This window comes from Amia ocellicauda, chromosome 1 (assembly GCF_036373705.1).
Source record: "Amia ocellicauda isolate fAmiCal2 chromosome 1, fAmiCal2.hap1, whole genome shotgun sequence".
Taxonomy (NCBI): domain Eukaryota; kingdom Metazoa; phylum Chordata; class Actinopteri; order Amiiformes; family Amiidae; genus Amia; species Amia ocellicauda.
Window position 1 is genome coordinate 30,481,933 of NC_089850.1, and position 21,490 is coordinate 30,503,422.

The window sequence follows — 21,490 nt, forward strand, 5'->3', positions numbered from 1 at the left end:
AAAACAGCAGCAGTCAAATTTAGCAGCTCCTCCCCTTAACTTGGCAGATACTGTAAAACACTGTATTGTGAAGTGTATCAGTCAAAATAAAAAATAAATACATGTGCAGGTTTCATTTAATGTTAATAATATATTCTTACAAATATATTTTCAGTATATACATAAATGGTTTTACCAGTTCATTTACTGGTTCTTTCTGTTTCAGGTGTTCTGGATGGGCAGGGTAAACAAACGAACCTGCTCGAGGGCTGGTGCTTAACAGTGCACCACAACAGAAACATGAATAATTCATCCATTATATTAGTACAGTGTAAAGAGCAATATATCTTTTTAAGTGCTCTAATAATGCTCTGTTACAAAAGACTGTGCATTTTGTGTAATTGGTCCACGGGGATTAAATAACCAGTCACATATCCAACAGCTATACCAAAGACATTATTTCCAGTTCTACACACCAAAACAAATCATATTCCTTTTTATTTCTTCACATTTTCAATGTTCAGCCTGAACATACATTCCACTGATGTCTTCCACCTCATCGAAAATAATGAAAATTATAGATCTTGCTTTCGTATTTCACCTATATAAAACATTCTGCTGTCACTCCCATTCTCTAAATAACCCGTCAAACTGCTGCCAAGGTGATAGATGCAAAGTTTGTGTTCAAATACGATATTTGATTTGAAGTTCTGTGTATCAATATACTACTACTCATCTGCTGCAGTCACTGATACCCCGATGACATACATGGCAGAATAGGTGTGGTGGTTTTGTTTGTGTGCTCCACAACATGGTAGTGTTGCCTACTGTGGGAATGATCGGTGTGTTGTTGCTATCGTATTTCTGCAGGTCTTTTGTCATTCTCATGTTCACTGAAGCTCCGAAAAACTATGCAAATATTGATGACACAACAGGCTATGCAACTTCTAATGCATTTATTTTTTTCATCAACCTTTCTTGTGTATGCGGTATATCTTTGAAAGTATGTAGTAGGCAGAGGCAGAGACATCCAGTTCAGTATATGCATTTGAAACTGGACATTTTTACATGACCTAAAAACAGGCAGTTCTGTTAAACACAAAATGATCTTATAGTTCTGATAATTTGGTGAATATAGTTTCACCTGTAGTCTCATGTGTCTGCCTGTGTTCCTAATTTAGTTCTCTACAGTTATGTATGGCACAAGATGTCCTGGTAGTTTTGTATCTAAATTACTTTAGTAAGGATAGGTATACAAATTGTCTTCAAAAAAATTAAGTCTTAGGTTTGTCACACTGCGCAACAGAAAATGGTAACGGTGAAATCAATTTCCTGGTACAATGGCCTTAGAAATAATGCTCTACATATCACAGACGGTACATTTAATAAAAACATAATTGATTGATATATTTTGAGTTTTGCTTCCACAAAAGCACATATATAGAAGTAACGTTTTACAGCACCTATTTTCAATGAAGCACAGTGATTGTTTTGAGGGAGGATCTGACACTGCATCTACTGAAGGGATGCACAATGGCTTTTCAAGCAGACATGACAATTCAATGCAAATTCAGTCCACCCCTTCCCCTTTCAAAGCTGCCATTTCCACAAAGAAACAGGCTCAACTTGTCTATATCAATAAAGGTATAAAACACTGGGTTAAGTCTCAATTTGTTTAAATGAGGTAGCAGTTTTTAATTATATTGGAATTGTTATTAATTCAGTAGTATGTAAAATCATACATACATTATTTAATTACATTTTATATATATAACATTTCTCTTGTTGTTTTGTGTAGTTGGTTACCAAAGAAAAAAAAACTGAAGATATAAAAAAAAACACATTTAAAAATGCAAAATTACATTCTGATATTGTAATGTTTACATTTTCACAGAACTTAAACAATAAGCTGTTAAAACATCTATGGGGATTTATTTTTTTATATTATTAAAGTAACTAAAAATGTATGAAAGAAATGCCAATCTGAGTATAGAATGTAGTAACAGTTTAAAAAAATATCTCAATAGTCTAAGTGCTACATGGGTTAACCCTGAACACTGAAGTGCAACAGATTGTAATTACACAAACATATGCCACAACTGGCATATGCTGAAGAGAACAATGGAAAAGCATTAATACCAGTGCAGAACTGAAAACAGCGGACATCACAGACATGCTTTATTGTACATATTATACAATACACATTTTAGCTTATTGTCCTTCCCCTGTCTTGCAGTTTTTCTTGATAAGAGGAGCAACCAAAGTTTGATTTGCAAATCAAAGGGTTGAAAAATGTGGATAACAGATTGAATATATATTTAAAATATATCCCATTTATTTTAAATATTCAAAAAGGGGTGTGGCATAACAAACATTTCTACCCTATATTTAAAATAATATAGGTTCCATATGGGTTTACTGTTTGTTGCTCTTTAGACACTCTTTTTAAAATAAAAACATTGTATTATCAAATATGTGTTGTGAAATCAACTCCAAAAGCACTATAGGCTTGGAAAGTGCTTGGATATTTTCCAAATGTCTGTTGTTTGGGTGTTTTAAGAACAGCACAAGAAGCATATGACAAAAACAATTTTAAGAAGAAAATGGAATGTTGATAACAAAAACCTTTTGTCACTATTTTCTTAAAATTCTTCTTTTATACCCCATGATTTGCAGACTATTTAAAGCATAATAGAAACATGATTTAAAATGAAATGAACAGATTCTTCTGGTACCAGATTACTGAATAGAAAAAAGGTCACATGGTATGTTAAGCTTTATCATTGTCAAACACATTGTATCATCTTGCCTGACCATTTAAGCATAACTATTGCATTTATCAAAATGATTGATTTAAATGCACTTGTGTGTTAGTAGGAGTGTATATGTAAAGTATCTGTGATTTTTCTGTTCTATTTTATCGTTTAAGTAACAATTTAAAAGAAATAGTTTAATCACAATCATGGCTACTGTAAATATGCCAAAGGAGAGCTCTTCTGTCATTTCCGGATGTGTCATTTCAACACTTACCAGATAACAGAAAAGACTACAGACTCTAAAGAGCACAGGTTTTTGTTTTACCTGCAGCAGCTACATTCAGTGGCAGTGTGATTGTATGGGACTGGGTTCAGCAGGACACTTTCAGATGGAACTGGATTTTAAAGTAGCTTTTAAATGGAAACATTAACATTTTAATCAGGCATTATTTACACCATTTCCTAATTGAGTCCCATTGCATTGCAATACCTACATCAAACTAAGGCATATAACACATTACTATTAGTTTGTTTGCCACTATTATTATGACCAAGTTGCTCTTTATCTCCTGTTAATTATTAATACATTATAATTATAAACACCACCTGTTTTATATTGATAATTATGCCTGTTTAACATTACCTATGCTGTATCTCGCTGTATATTGTGTTTTGCATTTATTGTAAATTTGCAGTATTATGTAGGCTACACCTTTTGAAAAGTGTATTTTGTGGCAACTGTAAGACATCCTAGGTAAGGGCATCTGCTAAATAAATAAATACATAAACAAATACAGTTGAAGTCTCTACTGATCAAATCAGTGGTGCTGCAAATTAATAATGATCTGTGATACCTGTAAGCTGAGCATGGAAATTAAGCACCACATCCCTCAAAGTAACACCATTATCGTCTTACTATTTCAACAACAAAAACAATAATAATAGGAGAGATTTAGTGCTATTTCTCATTGTTTATCTTAATATACAATGGCCCAGAAAAAAAAAAAAAATTGTAACAAACCCCAATCAATTTAACTTTAACAATTTAACTAAGATCAGGAGAGACCTCACCTTGATTTATTTATTTAGCAGATGCCCTTCCCCTGTGTGACGTAGAGTTGTCACAAAAATTACTTTTTAAAAGATTTACATAACACAGTAAATTACAATAAATGCAGCTTGTTCCCCTTTAAGTGTTTGAAACGTTGAGGTAAACATGGTAGGCAGTTTAAGCAGATTTACATGACTTTATTTCCTATCATGTCTTAATTATTTCTTTGCGCTGCAGTTTTAGACAGACATAGTTTGGTATTCCCTAAACTTAGAAGTTTTGTACTCAAAACAAATACATTTTATCTTCCCAAATCTATCGTAAACCTTACCTCTAATCTTTGATCTCGTCTTTGATCATACTTGCTTCGGGACACTTGAGCTCTAACTGTAGAGCATGAGTCAAAACGAATTAGCAGCGTTCAAGGAAACGGACCAACTCAGACATCCGCACGGAGCCTTCTGAATGGGAATATGGCGTCCCAGCTCACCAGCTTGTAATTTAAAGCCCCAAGATCTCCAAGATAAAGTCATAGAAGTCAACAAAATTAAAGCCACTGAAAACATTATCTGAATGTTTTATTGCCCATGTGTCCTCCATATACATCAATTGTGCACTCTGTCACTGTGAACCATAGCTTCTTTATCACTGTAGGCTGCAGTCATACTCCTTGGGTATAATTGTGAGATGGGATTTTAGCAAACTGGAACAAATTAGGGAAAGGAGAGCAGTTGAAAATATTGAAAAAAACACGCACACTAGGAATCTTGATCTTATTTCATTTATTTGGTTTCAATTTCACTTTCATCCTTCAAAACACAGAGGAGACCTGTCAATCTCAGTAACACTTGGCTACACTAGAAAGAGTTCAACTGAAGACAGTAAATCAGTATTTTTTTCCACAGGCAATGTCAACACTTATAATAGGGAGCATGTGCATCTACTGACCTCTACAGGTCTTCCATTTACATTACACACTGTATTTTACTAAATAAAATCAGACAACCATTACTCTGAATTCATAACCTTAACTTTAACTAATATCTCTACTGACTTTCCTAATCCTGATGCCAAACCACAGCCCTGATCCTAGACTCAAACCCGAACCTCTACACATAACCCTTATCCATAACTATTAAACCAATTTAATTACCAACCTAAAAACAGCCACAGAACTCTGTGTCAACCATTAGAATCTCTTTAACCCATACCTTCACTATACCTATACACCTAACCAATTTATAATCTAAACCTAATCCTAACTAAACACTACATAAAAACCTAAGTGTGATCCTATATCTTAAACATACCCTATACATTACGTTAACCAGACCCACAGACACGCCTCAACCTAACCCTGCTTAATCCTAAACATTAGGCCAATACATTACCATTACATTTTCAACTGAGAAGAGCCTTGAGAATGGAAAATGAATTTACCCTAACCCTAACCCTAGCCTAAACCTGTGATTGCATTTCTAAAAATCTAAAAGCTAACTATAAAATAAAAAAGACTTGCTCTCTCATTTCTATTGAGTGTCTATTGTACCTGTAATACAATACTGCCACTCCATTGTGCATAATAGGCAGTGAAAAAGGCCTTTAATCTTCGCTTATGAACACTTCTACAAATGGCACTACCATGGAGATGGAATCATATTTGCACACAGGAACTATTATGTAAACCAGTGGGTCTCAACCCTGGTCCTGGAGGCCCCCTACCTTACTGGTTTTTGTTTCATCTGACCTCTCAATTACTTAATTGAACCCTTAATTGATGTAACAATGTGCTTACATTTGTGTAACTGATAAAAATGTGGTTCCTTAATAAGATAAGTTCCTTATTCAATGGTATTCTTTCATTATTTTGTATCTGAAATCATGTAGTCCAAAGTAGGTATTGAGCCTCTGGATCACAAGAGGACACGCAGGCTTGGGCAGCTCTATAGTTAGGTATACAGAGGGATGGGTCAGTGCTGCAGGGGTAAGAGGTGGGTCTGGAGGCCTTTCCCCCAGTGCTGCCCCGGCTTTGCTCTCCAGCAGTTCTCTTTCATACTGTGGGTTTCACTGAGCTCAACTAGCACTAGCCTTGAACTACTTAAAATGACATTGTGCAAATCTGAGTCTACAGTATTTCTCATGTGAAAAGCTGACACCTTTAAAAATTCTATGTATCCTCAAAAACAGGGAAAATATTTAAATTATTAGGCAACATTACATCAATATATTGATTGAATTCAAGACTTTTTGACATAAATACTTTCATCCACCTGCTATAAATCTGTGAATACATGACCAAACTAAATTTTTATAAATGAAAAATGTAATCTTTAAAGGAAACAAAGTGTTTTTCCCCTGACCCATTTCACTCTTTTCAATGTTTTGTTTCTTTCTTTAGTTACCTGAACTGAATTACAAGGATAGACCATTTTGCATTATAAAAAGTTCCCAACCTGGTAAGCAGCAGGAAGAGAAAAGCCTTTCTGGAAATATACAAAATGCAACTGATTGCTAAATATTGTAGGTAGGCAGAGTTGGATGATGTTTCAGCCTAGGACTAAAACTACATGTTGTTTTTTCTTTCTTTTAAATTTTGATTTCAAACAATCTTATCACACAGCAGCTGAAGCTAATGAGGTTGTGGAATGACTTACACGTGTGCCAATAAAGTAAGGGTTATCAATCACAGGAAGTTATATATCAGTAAACACACATTACAATGCTCTTACTCTGCCATATATGTTTTACAATAATTGAGATTTACCATGATTAAGTCCTTACTAGGCCATTTGTTTAAAATTTTTAAAACAAAAATGCTGTAATGATTAAAAATGATTTCCTATTTAAGTGTATACTTTACATATTAATATGCAATATTTAATACATATGTCATACTATCAATGTATTGTATACAAACTTAATTATTGTTTTTGTTTCTGTTGTGATTTTTTAGTAGTTGAAAACATTATTTGTTTATCAAAATAAATCAATGTCCCAGCAAGTATTTGGGACAGTTCAAAACCTCACAGTAATGCAACATCTTTTGTCTTGTATGTTGTTAGAATATGTGTTATATACAAATGAAGAATGAACCAGGTGATTTATAATTGAACATTTCAAAATATCCAAGAAAAGTATAAAAACACAAGCAACTGAAAAGCAAAAATGTCAAACAAGCTACTACCTACCTTTCTTAATTTATTTGTGGGTGAAGTTGGACTTGAATGAGGCATCTCGAAGCTAAAGACCGAGTCACTGTCTCTAGATAAGGTCCCCTGTATGTTGTTCTCTGTCTTCACACTTGTTGTATCAAAGGATCTGTAAAGTAACACAAATAAGCAAAGTTTAAATCATTACAACTGTACAGTTTCTCTTTAATCAGGAAATATATAGAACTGTATTCTGCAGGGAGCATACCGCAGGGGTCTATTACATAATAGTCCGAAAGGTTCCTTCATGCCATCACGACACTTGCTTTTTTACTCCACTTGACTGTCAACAAAACATTAAAGGCAAATCCAGCCCCATTTGTATTCTACAGCCACCCCTGTCTGCAACAGGTTCTCAGGAATTCAATGCAGAACTATCTTACAAGTTCTATTTCTGGCACTCACACTACCATGACTAGATAAGTCTTTAAAGTGCTTTACCACTCCCCCATGGACTCTGCACCCTTATCAGACTGTCTGCTCTGTAGTGGAACTGTACATATTGTTATTGGGATATTTTAATAATGTACAGTTTAGAAAATAGTTCATTCATTTTTGTTATCATTACGTGCCTTTTTCTTTTATAGTCAACACAATGTGTCTTGATTGGAAAATGTTTTCCACTGGGTGGAATGTTCCAACATTGTTATTATATTCAAACACACAAGAAACAATGTGCTCCAACGTGCTTAAAAGAGGACAGACAGGGCTCTGAACTGATATGTCCAGCAACTGCCTTTACTCAGAGTGCAGTATGTGGCTTATAGGATATCATTAATCCACAGTGGTGTTAAACTGATAGTCCAATAATTACAACTACTGAAGTCAGTGTGGAAACCCATTCCCACCACTGAATGAAAAAAAAAAAAACATCTCAGAATTCTACATCTATGTCTAAGTCTCATTTTGAAGTCTAATTCTGATTTATAATCTCAGAATTCTGACTTAGTATCTCAGAATTTTGTGGTGGGAATGTTTTCTGACTTTATGGAAGCCCATGATGAAATGTGTGTTTCATGAGCCATCTGCTGGCTGTAGTGAATATTGTAGTTACATTTTTCTGTATTTGTCAATAAACTAACTTTTTTTAGAGAGCATTTTATTAAAGACATTAAAGAGTCACATATTCACTCATCTTTCTGCAGAACCTAATCTGTACCATCTCTGTTTTAAAATATCAATATTTACTTCTCCTGGAATCTAATATTGCATGAGCATATTCAGTTGTGGGCCGACACCTAGCAGATGAAATTCAATGTGGACAAGTGCAAGGTATTACATGCAGGTAACAAAAATCTCCACTATAATTACATTATGGGGGGAACAGAACTAGATGAAGTATCGCATGAGAAAGACCTAGGAGTCTATGTGGACTCCTCACAGAATGCTAAGGTATATTGTCAAAAGTGTAGAATTGAGTACAAGGCCAGTAATGTTCAGACTGTACAATGCACTAGTTAGAGCTCATCTGGATACTGTGTGCAGTTCTGGGCTCCACACTTCAAGAAAGATATCGCTGCTCTAGAGGCAGTTCAGAGGAGAGCAACCAGACGTATTCCAGGTCTGAAGGGAATGTCCTACTGAGAGACTGAGGGAACTGGACCTTTTCACCCTGGAACAGAGGAGACTACGTGGGGACTTGATTCAAGTCTTCAAAATAATGAAAGGCATCGAGCACATCAAACCAGAGGAGCTTTTCCAGATCAGCAGGGACACACAGACCCGGGGACACAGATGGAAATTGGGCTTCAAGGCATTCAAGACAGAAAACAGGAGACACTTCTTCACACAGAGAGGCGTCACAATCTGAACAAACTCCCCAGCGATGTGGTTGAGGCTACAATTTGGGAACATTTAAAAATAGACTGCATAGGATTCTTGGATCACTTAGTTATTAATGGACACCAAACGAGCACGATGGGTCAAATGGCTTCCTCTCGTTTGTAAACTTTCTTATGTTCTTATTAAACTAAACAATAGAGAGAGAACACACCTCCAAATATTCATATCTAGGGTGAACAAGACAACACCTTGCTTTATGTAGTTACATTAAAATCTATGACAACTCACACTAAAAACACGGAACAACAGAACTGTCACCGTCACCAGTAATCCAGTAGAGTTTAAAATTGAGCAATGTCAATAATTCTAGAGAGAGCTGTTTACAATTGTAATGTGGACTGTGAAGTATTGATGTAGTCACTTATTGTTTACCTACTTAATTTCTGCCCCACCCCACCCCACCCCACCCACATACACCCATATTTCTCACCACCTTTGGTCCCATGTCTCTCCATTTAAATTTTGGTTGTCCAGTCGGCAATTTAGTCTACACGTTGAACTAATTATTTGTCATGTTCACTTTCTGTTGGAGTACACCTATCTCTATAACTCAACCTTAGTATTCGTTGCAGCAATATGTTTTTACATGTATCAAATCAGTTTGCCATGGCTAAATATAAGATCAGTGGCTCACTTCCGTTAGCGTGTCTGCGTGCTGAGCATGAAGTAGCATGAATTGTCTTTCAATGTCTCACAACAATCTACATTTTTGTGGTAGTTTGTCTTCCTTGGTTTCTACAAAAAAGGTTGATCCATAATGAGAAGACAGCTTTCTAGAAATGTTCCACTAGAGGGAGCATTTCTCCTATTAACACCTCCAATTTCATAAGTTATAACTAATAGTACAAATATTGCTAAACAAAACCAAATCCATACAGCTTTGTGACATTCAACATGTTTGATCAATAGCAATAGAACACTTTCAGGGGATAAGGATAGTATGAATCCCCAAGCTCTGTTGTTTGACGATATGTTGTATTGTACATTGCAGTGGATCAAAACATTCAGGCAATTAAATACAATATAAATTAAAATAATAACCAGCTCCTGCAATGAAGTGCAATGCAAAGCAGTTTAATTTACCAACATCAGTGTTTTAAAACAAATACAGTTTTATAATACATACTTTTATGTAGATGCTGGTAAAGATTAACAATCTTTCATAAAAGGATCTTTGACTGTCATTAAACATAGTCATTATGTAGATGAAGAGATTAAGAATTCAGATATTTTTGGCAATTCACACTCTATTGCAACAGAACAGAATTTGTTTACTGTTTCCTGTGTGAAGAGACAGCAGGTTATTCTAGTTCTTACTGATCTTCCCTCCTGGGGAAAACTGATTCCTATTGTTTTCATGTTGTCATAACATTGGAATATTCTAATTAGTATTTCACCAGTATTAAACTGAGACTTGTTTGTCTTCTGCACAAGTTTTAAATAGGAGCTGAGTGACAGCCTACAATTTTCAAAAACAATGTTTAAAATACAATTCATTCAAGACAACAGGTGCTCAGAAACGATGGAATATAGGAAGTCTTAATTCGAAGCATTTGTTTCAATGACCCTACTTGGCCTTTATGGCAAGCCAAATTATCATTTAAAGATATCTCTAAATACATTTCAAGATATCTTCATATATTTAAGATATCTTTAAATCATTTAAATATATCTTGTAATGATTTAGAGATATCTGCAAACCATTTAGAGATATCTAAAGAAGGTGCTTTTTAAAAATATCTCTAAATGATTTGCAGATATCTCTAAATTATTTGAAGATATCTCTAAATGATTTAGAGATATCTGCAAATGAATTCCTGTATTTTGGTTGAGATTATCACTTCCTGTTTCCTCAATCAGTTACATAGAAATGAATTAACAGGAAGTGATAATCTGGGGTAAGAAGTGATTTGAAGATATCTTGAAATGAACAGGAAGTCATTTGAATATATCTTTAAATGATTTAGAGATATCTCGAAATATTTGAAGATATCTTTAAATTAATTAAAGATAATTTGGCTTGCCATAGGCCATTTTTATAATTCTTGATTGAATAACAACAGCTTTTTTCAACAGAAATACAGTAAAATGTATTTATTTAGATAACTAACTGCAGTTTGCCTGCAGCCGAGGCTTTAGGCTTAATGAGTCATTTATTATTGTTATAGCTCTATCTCAGATTACAAAATCAAGCAAGACCAGGAATCAGTGAAATAAACAAACAATTGAGGTGACTAATGTTGGAAAACAAAGAATGTTGTAATGCGCGCGTGTGTGTGTGTGTATATATATATATATACACTCACCTAAAGGATTATTAGGAACACCTGTTCAATTTCTCATTAATGCAATTATCTAACCAACCAATCACATGGCAGTTGCTTCAATGCATGTAGGGGTGTGGTCCTGGTCAAGACAATCTCCTGAACTCCAAACTGAATGTCTGAATGGGAAAGAAAGGTGATTTAAGCAATTTTGAGCGTGGCATGGTTGTTGGTGCCAGACGGGCCGGTCTGAGTATTTCACAATCTGCTCAATTACTGGGATTTTCACGCACAACCATTTCTAGGGTTTACAAAGAATGGTGTGAAAAGGGAAAAACATCCAGTATGCGGCAGTCCTGTGGGCGAAAATGCCTTGTTGATGCTAGAGGTCAGAGGAGAATGGGCCGACTGATTCAAGCTGATAGAAGAGCAACTTTGACTGAAATAACCACTCGTTACAACCGAGGTATGCAGCAAAGCATTTGTGAAGCCACAACACGTACAACCTTGAGGCGGATGGGCTACAACAGCAGAAGACCCCACCGGGTACCACTCATCTCCACTACAAATAGGAAAAAGAGGCTACAATTTGCACAAGCTCACCAAAATTGGACAGTTGAAGACTGGAAAAATGTTGCCTGGTCTGATGAGTCTCGATTTCTGTTGAGACATTCAGATGGTAGAGTCAGAATTTGGCGTAAACAGAATGAGAACATGGATCCATCATGCCTTGTTACCACTGTGCAGGCTGGTGGTGGTGGTGTAATGGTGTGGGGGATGTTTTCTTGGCACACTTTAGGCCCCTTAGTGCCAATTGGGCATCGTTTAAATGCCACGGCCTACCTGAGCATTGTTTCTGACCATGTCCATCCCTTTATGACCACCATGTACCCATCCTCTGATGGCTACTTCCAGCAGGATAATGCACCATGTCACAAAGGTCGAATCATTTCAAATTGGTTTCTTGAACATGACAATGAGTTCACTGTACTAAACTGGCCCCCACAGTCACCAGATCTCAACCCAATAGAGCATCTTTGGGATGTGGTGGAACGGGAGCTTCGTGCCCTGGATGTGCATCCCACAAATCTCCATCAACTGCAAGATGCTATCCTATCAATATGGGCCAACATTTCTAAAGAATGCTTTCAGCACCTTGTTGAATCAATGCCACGTAGAATTAAGGCAGTTCTGAAGGCGAAAGGGGGTCAAACACAGTATTAGTATGGTGTTCCTAATAATCCTTTAGGTGAGTGTATATGTGTGTGTGAAAATAATTGTTATGTTGGATGTATGCTAAATATTTAAACATTTCTGATTAAAGTCCTTCCTCCACTGTGTGAAAAGAAATTAAAATGATGCAGTAAATGTGTTATGGTTCAAAGTTTAAAGATGATGTGATATCAGAATAGAAAGTTCATTCCATGAGGATCCAGAGTTCCCAAGAAAATGTATTTATTTTTGTTTGCGGGCAGCATTAGTTCCATATTACTGACTTATTGCACAGGTTATGTCCTCAGGAGCTTTTAAATTGGAAAGGCTGTGGTGTAAATTTGAAGGTTTTGTAGATTTCGAATGAAGCAGTCAGCTAAAGGGCTTACAGTTTCTCCGATTTAGAGTTGGTTGCTTTATTGGCAGGTAATGCAGTAAACTACTTCTTTATGTGTGCATTGGGAAGGTGGATGGATGGTGATGCATGATTGGGGGCCTCTCGGCAGAGATTAATATATGAGCAGTATACACATGTATAGATATATATTGGGAAGATGAAATCATACACTTTGCAGGTGTGACATGGAAAAGAGAAGCTGCAGATCGAAGCAAATTGAAACATCTTGGGGAGGCCTTCATCCAGTAAGGGATCAATATAGGATGATGGTATATATATATATATATATATATATACACACAACGATCAGCCATAACATTATGACCACCTGCCAAATATTGTGTAGGTCCCCCTTTTGCCGCCAAAACAGCCCTGACCCGTCGAGGCATGGACTCCACTAGACCTCTGAAGGTGTGCTGTGGTATCTGGCACCAAGACATTAGCAGCAGATCCTTTAAGTCCTGTAAGTTGCGAGGTGGGGCCTCCATGGATCGGACTTGTTTGTCCAGCACATCCCACAGATGCTCGATTGGATTGAGATCTGGGGAATTTGAAGGCCAAGTCAACACCTTGAACTCGTGATTCATCAGACCAGGCCACCTTCTTCCATTGCTCCGTGGTCCAGTTCTGATGCTCACGTGCCCATTGTAGGCGTTTTCGGCAGTGGACAGGGGTCAGCATGGGCACCCTGACTGGTCTGCGGCTAAGCAGCCCCATACGCAACAAACTGCGATGCACTGTGTGTCCTGACACCTTTCTATCAGAACCAGCATTCACTTTTTCAGCAATTTGAGCTACAGTAGCTTGTCTGTTGGATCGGACCACACGGGCCAGCCTTCGCTCCCCACGTGCATCAATGAGCCTTGGCCGTCCATGACCCTGTCGCCGGTTCACCGCTTTTCCTTCCTTGGACCACTTTTGATAGGTACTGACCACTGCAGACCGGGAACACCCCACAAGAGCTGCAGTTTTGGAGATGCTCTGACCCAGTCGTCTAGCCATCACAATTTGGCCCTTGTCAAAGTCGCTCAGATCCTTACGCTTGCCCATTTTTCCTGCTTCTAACACATCAACTCTGAGGACAAAATGTTCACTTGCTGCCTAATATATCCCACCCACTGACAGGTGCCATGATAACGAGATTATCAGTGTTATTCACTTCACCTGTCAGTGGTCATAATGTTATGGCTGATCGGTGTATATGCATATGTGTGGCTTGTAACAATTGTTAATTCTGAAACATTTCAAACTAATGCATTAATGATAATTGAAATCAACAGCCTTCAAAACAAGCAGACTCTTCAGCAGTTTATCTGCTCCACACACACACTTCAAACATTAGAGGGCACTGTTCACATTGCTTTATTTTATTTTTTACTGAATACTATATTCCAACTTTATAAATGGTGCTGTACAATCTTAAACCCATTGCTCAAAACAAGTCAATAGCCTTTTTTAGGTTTTTAGTCCATCCTCGATCCTTTGAATGAGCCTTAGTTAGTAACTTCTTACCTAAAGTATTGAATGTCTTTATTTATTCAAAACTTTAACAGGTCTGTTTAACTGAAGAAGCTTTGTACGAAATCAATTTTAATTTGCAAGTATGTTAAGAATGCTTATGGCCACACAGATTATATACCAGTCTTACAAGTACACACAGCATTGTGACTGTGTCTTCTTGCCTCCCAGCCATGTTGCATGTCAGCAGTTGCATTTCTATTCACCCTGGCATGTAGGTCACGTGCAAAGAGATTTTGTACGATGTGCATCAAAAGCTGTACAAAATAAAAAACTTAAACTGACTGTGTTTAGGTTAACCAATTTCGAGCTTTGGTTCCAGAAAACACATTGGAGCAAATACGAAGTGCGACACTGATTAGAATGGATGCCTTGTCTGAATATTAAGTAAATGCAGCCACTATCTCTCTATAATAGAGCAGTATGGGTTTAATTGTTTGCTGTAGGAATGAAATGAACAAAGACGTGTCACCCATATTGAAATACCAGCAGAGGTTTACCCAATATTTCAACTTTTTGGACTGTAAAAGTAGATCTGCTACAATAACAGGATTATGACTATCTGCCAAAAACAGAAATGAAAGTATCTTTTTACAGATCATTTTCTTTTTAAATAAAGACAATTTATTTAACATGGCACAAAAACAACATGAAAAAAAAAAAACAATATCACATGAAGACCTATCTCGAGTAAAAAAAACAAAACTAAAAGAAAATCTGGTTCCCACTCCTGTGCATTGTATTTCTGTGAGCTCAAAATTTTTACAGGTATGTGCATGCTCACTTTTCAAGGGGCTTTGTAAATCGTATCAGATACCTTGGCAACAGTAAACGTTACCAAAACATTAGCAATATCCAAAAAAATAAAAAAATAAACAGATGTTAATAGTTACAAAATATCTACATGCCAAAGAACATAGTGTGTGCCAAAAGTCAAATTGTCATTGTAGACCTACTGAGGTGGAAGAATTTGGGTTAATTGAGTGGAAAGGAGTTGATATTAAACTATATTAAATACAAATTAAGGCACCACTTAATGTATAACGTAGCTGAACACATTTAGATGTATGTGTCAAAAAGAAATGTAGGTACTGCAACAAAATATCTAAATGCCAAAATAGACTAAAGTGGTGATGTTTACTAACAATGGTTACTAATCCCTAACTTGTTGAACCTCAGTCTGAACCAAAAGATTAGCTATTCTCACCTGCTTTCAGCAAGATTTATTTCACTTATGTAATGAAAATATGTATATGAAATACATGCACACAAATATATATTTCTTCACTCATAGTGAGTTACTAATTCAAAATAACTGCTTCCCAATTTTTACATAGAATATTTATTGAGCATTAACATCAATCTACAAACTATTATTTCCATGGAAGCATACTGTCAGCTCAAGGTATAGACCATATAGTTGTCCTGGCACAGAAACATTTCTTGACTCCAAGCCCAGCATCCAACTTGAAGTGTGCTGTTGAATGAGACTGTATCCAATTGTGGTGGTGAAAGCTGCAACTTGTAATAGCAGTTGCTTAAATATGATTTGTTTGTACATGCACCTCCAGTGCAATCACGGAGAACAACATAATAAAACAAAGCTTTTTTCCAACAGTCTAATAAATGCTTTTCTTTGCATTAGTCTTTAAAAGAGGAATACATAGGTCTAGAATAAAGTACATGTTTGATCAAGAGATGGGTATTATCCCTTTATATTAAGAAATATGTTTTTATAAGATCAATTTATTATAACATAAAAACAATAATCTTTTAGTGTTTTCTCAACGTTTTATAATGCAAGTGAATCAATGCTGGTGCTGCATGTGCAAAGCTCATATTACCTCCCTCTACAAACATCCAGTGTCCAGACTCCATGATATTGTGAGCATACTTTAATGAACTTTATTTTATTTGATCTAGTAAGTAATTCATGACAAATCCATGTTTAAAATTGCTTATCAGGCTTAAGTACCAGACATTAAATTACTACAATTCATAGAACTGGGAAGAGTTTAGAAAGATCCAATAACAATATGGGTAAACAGTATCAGTAGATTGTCTGTATGCCTTTTCTGCCCTGTCTTTCACAATGGAGACAAAACAGAAAAATCAAATGCCATTTAATACTGATAACTAAATCTGCCTTATACATATGTGTAGATCCATTCTGAGATAACCCAGGCTTAAGTTGTTTTATTAAAAATGGGAATACAAAAATAATAATTTGGTGAGCTTTTACAGAGTGCAGTTTGTAACAAGTGATTTTTGATTTAACTGCATTCTGCACAGTATAACTCTGCAAGTATTATTAACAAATCAACAAACTCTGTGATGCATATTCATCATAAACATCATAGTCAGTTGTCTGTTTATGAAGAACACTCAACGCACATTTCAATGACTGTTGCAAGAGCAAACATGATTATTAATTGTTTCGACATGAAGTCAGTTATTTAAAGCAATGCATGTTCCGAGGTTATTCAAAAAATAATACCATCTTACTTATTCAGCAAGAGCAATACATTGAATGACTGTTTTTTAGACCAGCTGTGCAAAGACATTTGTCATCAGAATGTAAATTGCCATATGTGTGACAAACAGCACTAACAAATAGAGCTTTGGAAAAAACACGATCCTCAGCGGCTGAGGGAAGTTGAGTGATGAGGAAATGAATGGGGAAAAATATGCCTTTCCATGTAAATCAACACACTCTAAAAGTATTTCAGATACTCCGATTAAATATATTTTTACCTTAACAAGTCCAGATAGAGCCAACAGTTTTCATGTCACTGTATTCTATTTTAAACTAACAACAGAGGAAAAAAAGGTAACATTCGAGTGAAACATCTCATCTAACCCTTCAGTCAGAATTCCACCCTGCACAGCACATTCCTGTGTTTCACTTACATCCCCCCCTATTACATGCCTAGTCAGCAATCGTCACATGTTTTTCAGGTCTGCTTTATCTGTGCAAACCTGTGTTCAGTCAGCCAGCACACACTGAGAATGGTCGTTTAATAAGCCTTGCACCATTAGCTCCTCATTTCACATCTTGAATTCAAAAGCTAATGTAATGTGTCAATTAAGCTCTCCCTATTCTAAGTGCTACATATTTAGCAACTTGTTTACCATTTCCTATTAGGAAATGTTTACTTTCACACTGCGTCTTAAAAAATATATCTTCACAGACAGTTAGAATGGCAGCTGGAAAACAAATCCAAATAAAATGTAGCTTTCTATTTATTTATTTTAGTAATATTAAATGGTACACTATTTTACAGATGTGTGGTGTGCCATGATATTCACATACAATTTGGAAATAATTGACTTCCCAGTCAGCTCCTAAATGGTAATCAACAGAAACTCATGAGTCATGAATCTTCCAGTTCCAGAACAGTAACAGATTCAGAGAGTTCAATACTGTACCAAAAGCCATGTGTTAATACAAGACTTGGGAAATATTCCCAGGCATTTAAGAAAACAAAATAGCATGATGTAAATGGTCTAATTTAATCAAGCCAATCCTCACACTTAATCAATCTAGTTTCTAGCTGATTTTGAGAATGACAATAAATAATACCTCCCATGAGTGAAGTGAATAAGTTTAAAAAAATGTAAAGTAGAAATGCACTTGTTGTTTAGTAAATTCACTTTAGGGTTCACAGGTGAAGAAATATCTCTCTCACCTATAAACCCACAAGAACAAGGAAGGTGAGAAGGCTTGTTTTTTTTGCTGAACAATTAATCTTAGTAGTACAGGTATATTGCTACTATAAGAAATTGTTCAGTATTCAACAGTGCAGTGTAAACACATTAATCTCAAACTTATACTTTAACCACAATCTCAACAGCCAGGTAGGTGAACTAATTACAGAGAGGGTTGGGGGGCAGACACATTTGTTGATTGACTTTTAATTTCGGTTTATGAGTAATATTTGCATACTCTCAGGTCTAAATGAGATCTTAAGCAATCTTTCAAAACAAAAATGAGGTGCTGTATTTCATAGCTTTAACAATGAAACAATGTTTTCACAGCATAAAACAAACAGCCCAATACTATTAAAGCTGTATGTGAATTGATGCAAATCTGCCTCTCACCTGAAGAAAGCTGCCAATAAACTGTTGAGCCAAATGCTAACAACACTCCCAGCAGTGTAAACAGCCCCTCTAAACAGCATTGTCAAACAGGTCCACTGTTACAGGTCCTAGTATTATAAAACACTTGGGGAACAAAATATCCATGAATGAATTGAAATACAGGAATTAAATGATGAAAAATATCAAGACAAATGTCAGTAGAGATATGTAAAAACAAGAATTAAACAAAAACAGTATCAACAGCCATTTGGAAAAGCTGCATCTGAGTTGTTTAACCAAGATATTAACAGCTCATGGCCACACTGAATAATCAAATATAAAAGATAAGACAAAGCTTAAAAAGATAGACATTGAGGAAAAATATCTGCCTTAACAGGCCTCTGTATATGGTATGAGCAGCTTATCATTATTCAATGCAACGTGTTTCCACTCTTACTCGTACTCTTACTATGAAATCTGAAGTTATTTTCAGCTATAAAAACATGCACTTCATAACCACCTAGCAGAGCATGGTATAAACAAAAAAAAAGAGGAGCTGTCACAGCATTACAAACACACTATTGCATTTGTTTACCCTTTGAAATTATTATTTTTATTGGTAGATCCAGAGCAACTTTCAATTATGTTTATATACAATTACCCATTTACACAACTGGGTTTGTACTGTCGCATTCTAGGTAAAGTGCCTTGCTCCAGAGTACAACAGCAGTGTCCCCCACCTGTGACTGAACCCACAACCCTCCGCTACATATTCAGGAGCAAATGCTGCACACTGCTGTCCACATGGTTTAATAACAAATAGCTTAAAACATCTGCATTACTGTCATTTTCGTTCCAAAAAGAATATAAAGATCTCCGGGACACTTGGACCCTAGGTGAATCCTTCTGGTCGGGGTCCAATGTGTCCTGAGCGGACGGGATTGCCGTACTCCTGAAGAACACCTTTTTAGAGGTTAAAAAATTTAGGGTGATAGAGGCGGGCAGGCTGGCAAGCCTCGACTTTAAATACAAGGGGGCTGTATTGAGGCTGGTCAATGTCTATGCCCCCACCAGCCAGTGAGAGAGAGTCCTCTTTCTCCCTCAGCTACGCCCGCTCCTGATCGGCACCTTACCAGTTATCATTTCAGGTGATTTCAACTGTGCTCTGAGGGATGTAGACCGGAGTAAGCCCCGCAACGATAGATCTAGCAGGGACCTCGCTGCGTTCGTGGAGGACTTTGAACTCTGCGACGCAGGTCGGGACCTGGTCCCCTTGTTCACCTGGGTGAGTTCTTCTGGCTCCTCCTTCTCCAGGATAGATCTCGTCCTCCTCAGTAAGCCACTGGAGAGGACCGCCATGTCTTCGGAGGCGGTCTGCTTTTCAGACCACAGGCTCCTGATGACAGAGGTGCTCATCCCGAGCACACGGGAGTCGGGGCCTGGGGTCTGGAAGCTCTACACCTCTCTGCTCGATGACCCTTGTGTTATTAAGACCTTTAGCAGACGCCTCGCCTTTTTGATTCTCCCATAGAGTGGTGGGAGATGGTGAAGAAAAGGACCAAGGGCTACTTCATTCAGCTGGGGAAACGGAAAGCTTGCGAGAGGCAGGCAAGATATTCCCATCTAAACGCCCGCCTCCAGCACCTGAGTCTTTTACAGCTCAGAGGCTTCGACCTAGCTGAGGAGGTGGCCCGGGTCAAACTGAGTCTCTCCGCCCTCTATCGGGAGGAGCAAGAAAAGATCAAGGTCCTTTCCAGGGTCCGCATCATGGAGGACGACGAGAAGTGCAGCCGCTTCTTCTTCAAGAAAACGAAGGAGAGGCGGCCTGCAATGTCCTCCATGATCGACTCCTCGGGGCAAGAGGTGGAGGGCAGAGAGGCTGTTGAGACAGTGGTGCGGGACTTCTACAGGGAGTTGTACGATCAGAAGGTGGTGGATCAAAATCTGATCCATCACTTTCTGTCCCTGTTGGAGTCCCGCAATGAGGGGGACGAGGAGGCGGAGGAGGATCCAGAGATCACCACCACTGAACTCTCCCAGGTGATAAAGAGTCTTAACTCTGGAAGGACACCGGGTCCTGATGGGATCCCTGCTGAATTCTATAAGATCTTTTGGGAGGTGCATAAGGAAGATCTGGCTCAGGTCTTGGGGTCGATGTACAGAGAGAGTAGACTGGCCCCTTCTATGAAGAGGAGTATCCTCTCTCTTCTTCATAAGAAGGGAGATCCAAAGGATCTGAGGAACTGGCGGCCGGTCAGCCTCCTGTGCACCGACTACAAGATACTGGCCAAAGCACTGACACTCCGGCTGCAGCGGCCACTCCCTCAAGTCGTGGGTCCCGACCAAGTCTGCGGTGCCCGGGGGAGATCGGCAGCCGACAACGCCATGCTGTTCAGGGATGTCGTGGCCTACTCGAACGAGAGAGGGCTTCCCCTGGTCCTAATCAGCCTGGACCAGGAGAAAGCCTTCGACAGAGTGGGCCACGAATACCTGCAGCTTGTCATGGAGAGGATGGGTCTTGCTCTTGGCCTGAGGAAGTGGGTGAAGATCATCTACAGCGGCCTAAGCAGCAGGGCTGGATGGCTGTGAGTCGGTGTCTCCCCACCCGAGTGTTCATGCACAGAAGGGGCCTAGCCCCTTATGACATCTGCCCCTACAAGGGTTGCCTGGGGAAGGAGACGGAGGCTCACATCTTTAGGGATTGCCCCTCCGCCTGCAGGGTCTGGCTCCTGTTTTCTCCGTTCCTCCACAGGTTTGCCGTTCCTGTGCGGGCGACCGCCCAGCAGATCCTGTATGGACCAGCCAGGGGACTGACATCTTCTACCCTGAGGTGCTGGTGGCGTGTCGTCTGCGCAGTGAAACAGGCCCTGTGGGAGGGACGGAACATCTGCTTATTCAACAAGCAGGAGCTGGACCCAATTGTCATCGCGCGGAGGGGCAAGGAGGAAGCCTTTAAGAACTGGCAAATACAAGATCTGGGGGAGCTTAGGATCCCGTGATGGGACCCACCTCCGGGGATGGCCATCTCCCCCTGCTGGAGCTCGAGTCCAAATCTTTTAACCATTTTTATGAAAAGATTGTTTTTAAAAAAAAAAGAATTTTAACTGTTTTTAAAGATTTAGTTGATTTTAAAAGCACTAGTTGTTTGGGTTTTTTGGTTGTCATGTTTTTTTTATTTGTCA

At 37.9% G+C, this 21,490-nt stretch overlaps 1 protein-coding gene across 2 annotated transcripts in view; it reads right to left on the reverse strand.

The window, feature by feature from the left end:
• crybg1a (crystallin beta-gamma domain containing 1a) overlaps window positions 1–21,490 on the reverse strand; it is a 72,260-nt gene that overhangs the window by 35,438 nt on the left and 15,332 nt on the right. The window contains exons 1-2 of one of the 2 annotated variants that reach the window (XM_066701614.1): window positions 7,204–7,304; window positions 6,975–7,104 (exon numbers count right to left, since the gene is read on the reverse strand). In XM_066701614.1, coding sequence (XP_066557711.1) covers window positions 6,975–7,104; window positions 7,204–7,244 — 171 coding nt within the window. In that variant the 5' untranslated portion in view covers window positions 7,245–7,304. Of the gene's footprint in view, window positions 1–6,974; window positions 7,105–7,203; window positions 7,305–21,490 lie in introns of those variants that run through there. The other variant, XM_066701605.1, reaches the window with a different exon arrangement.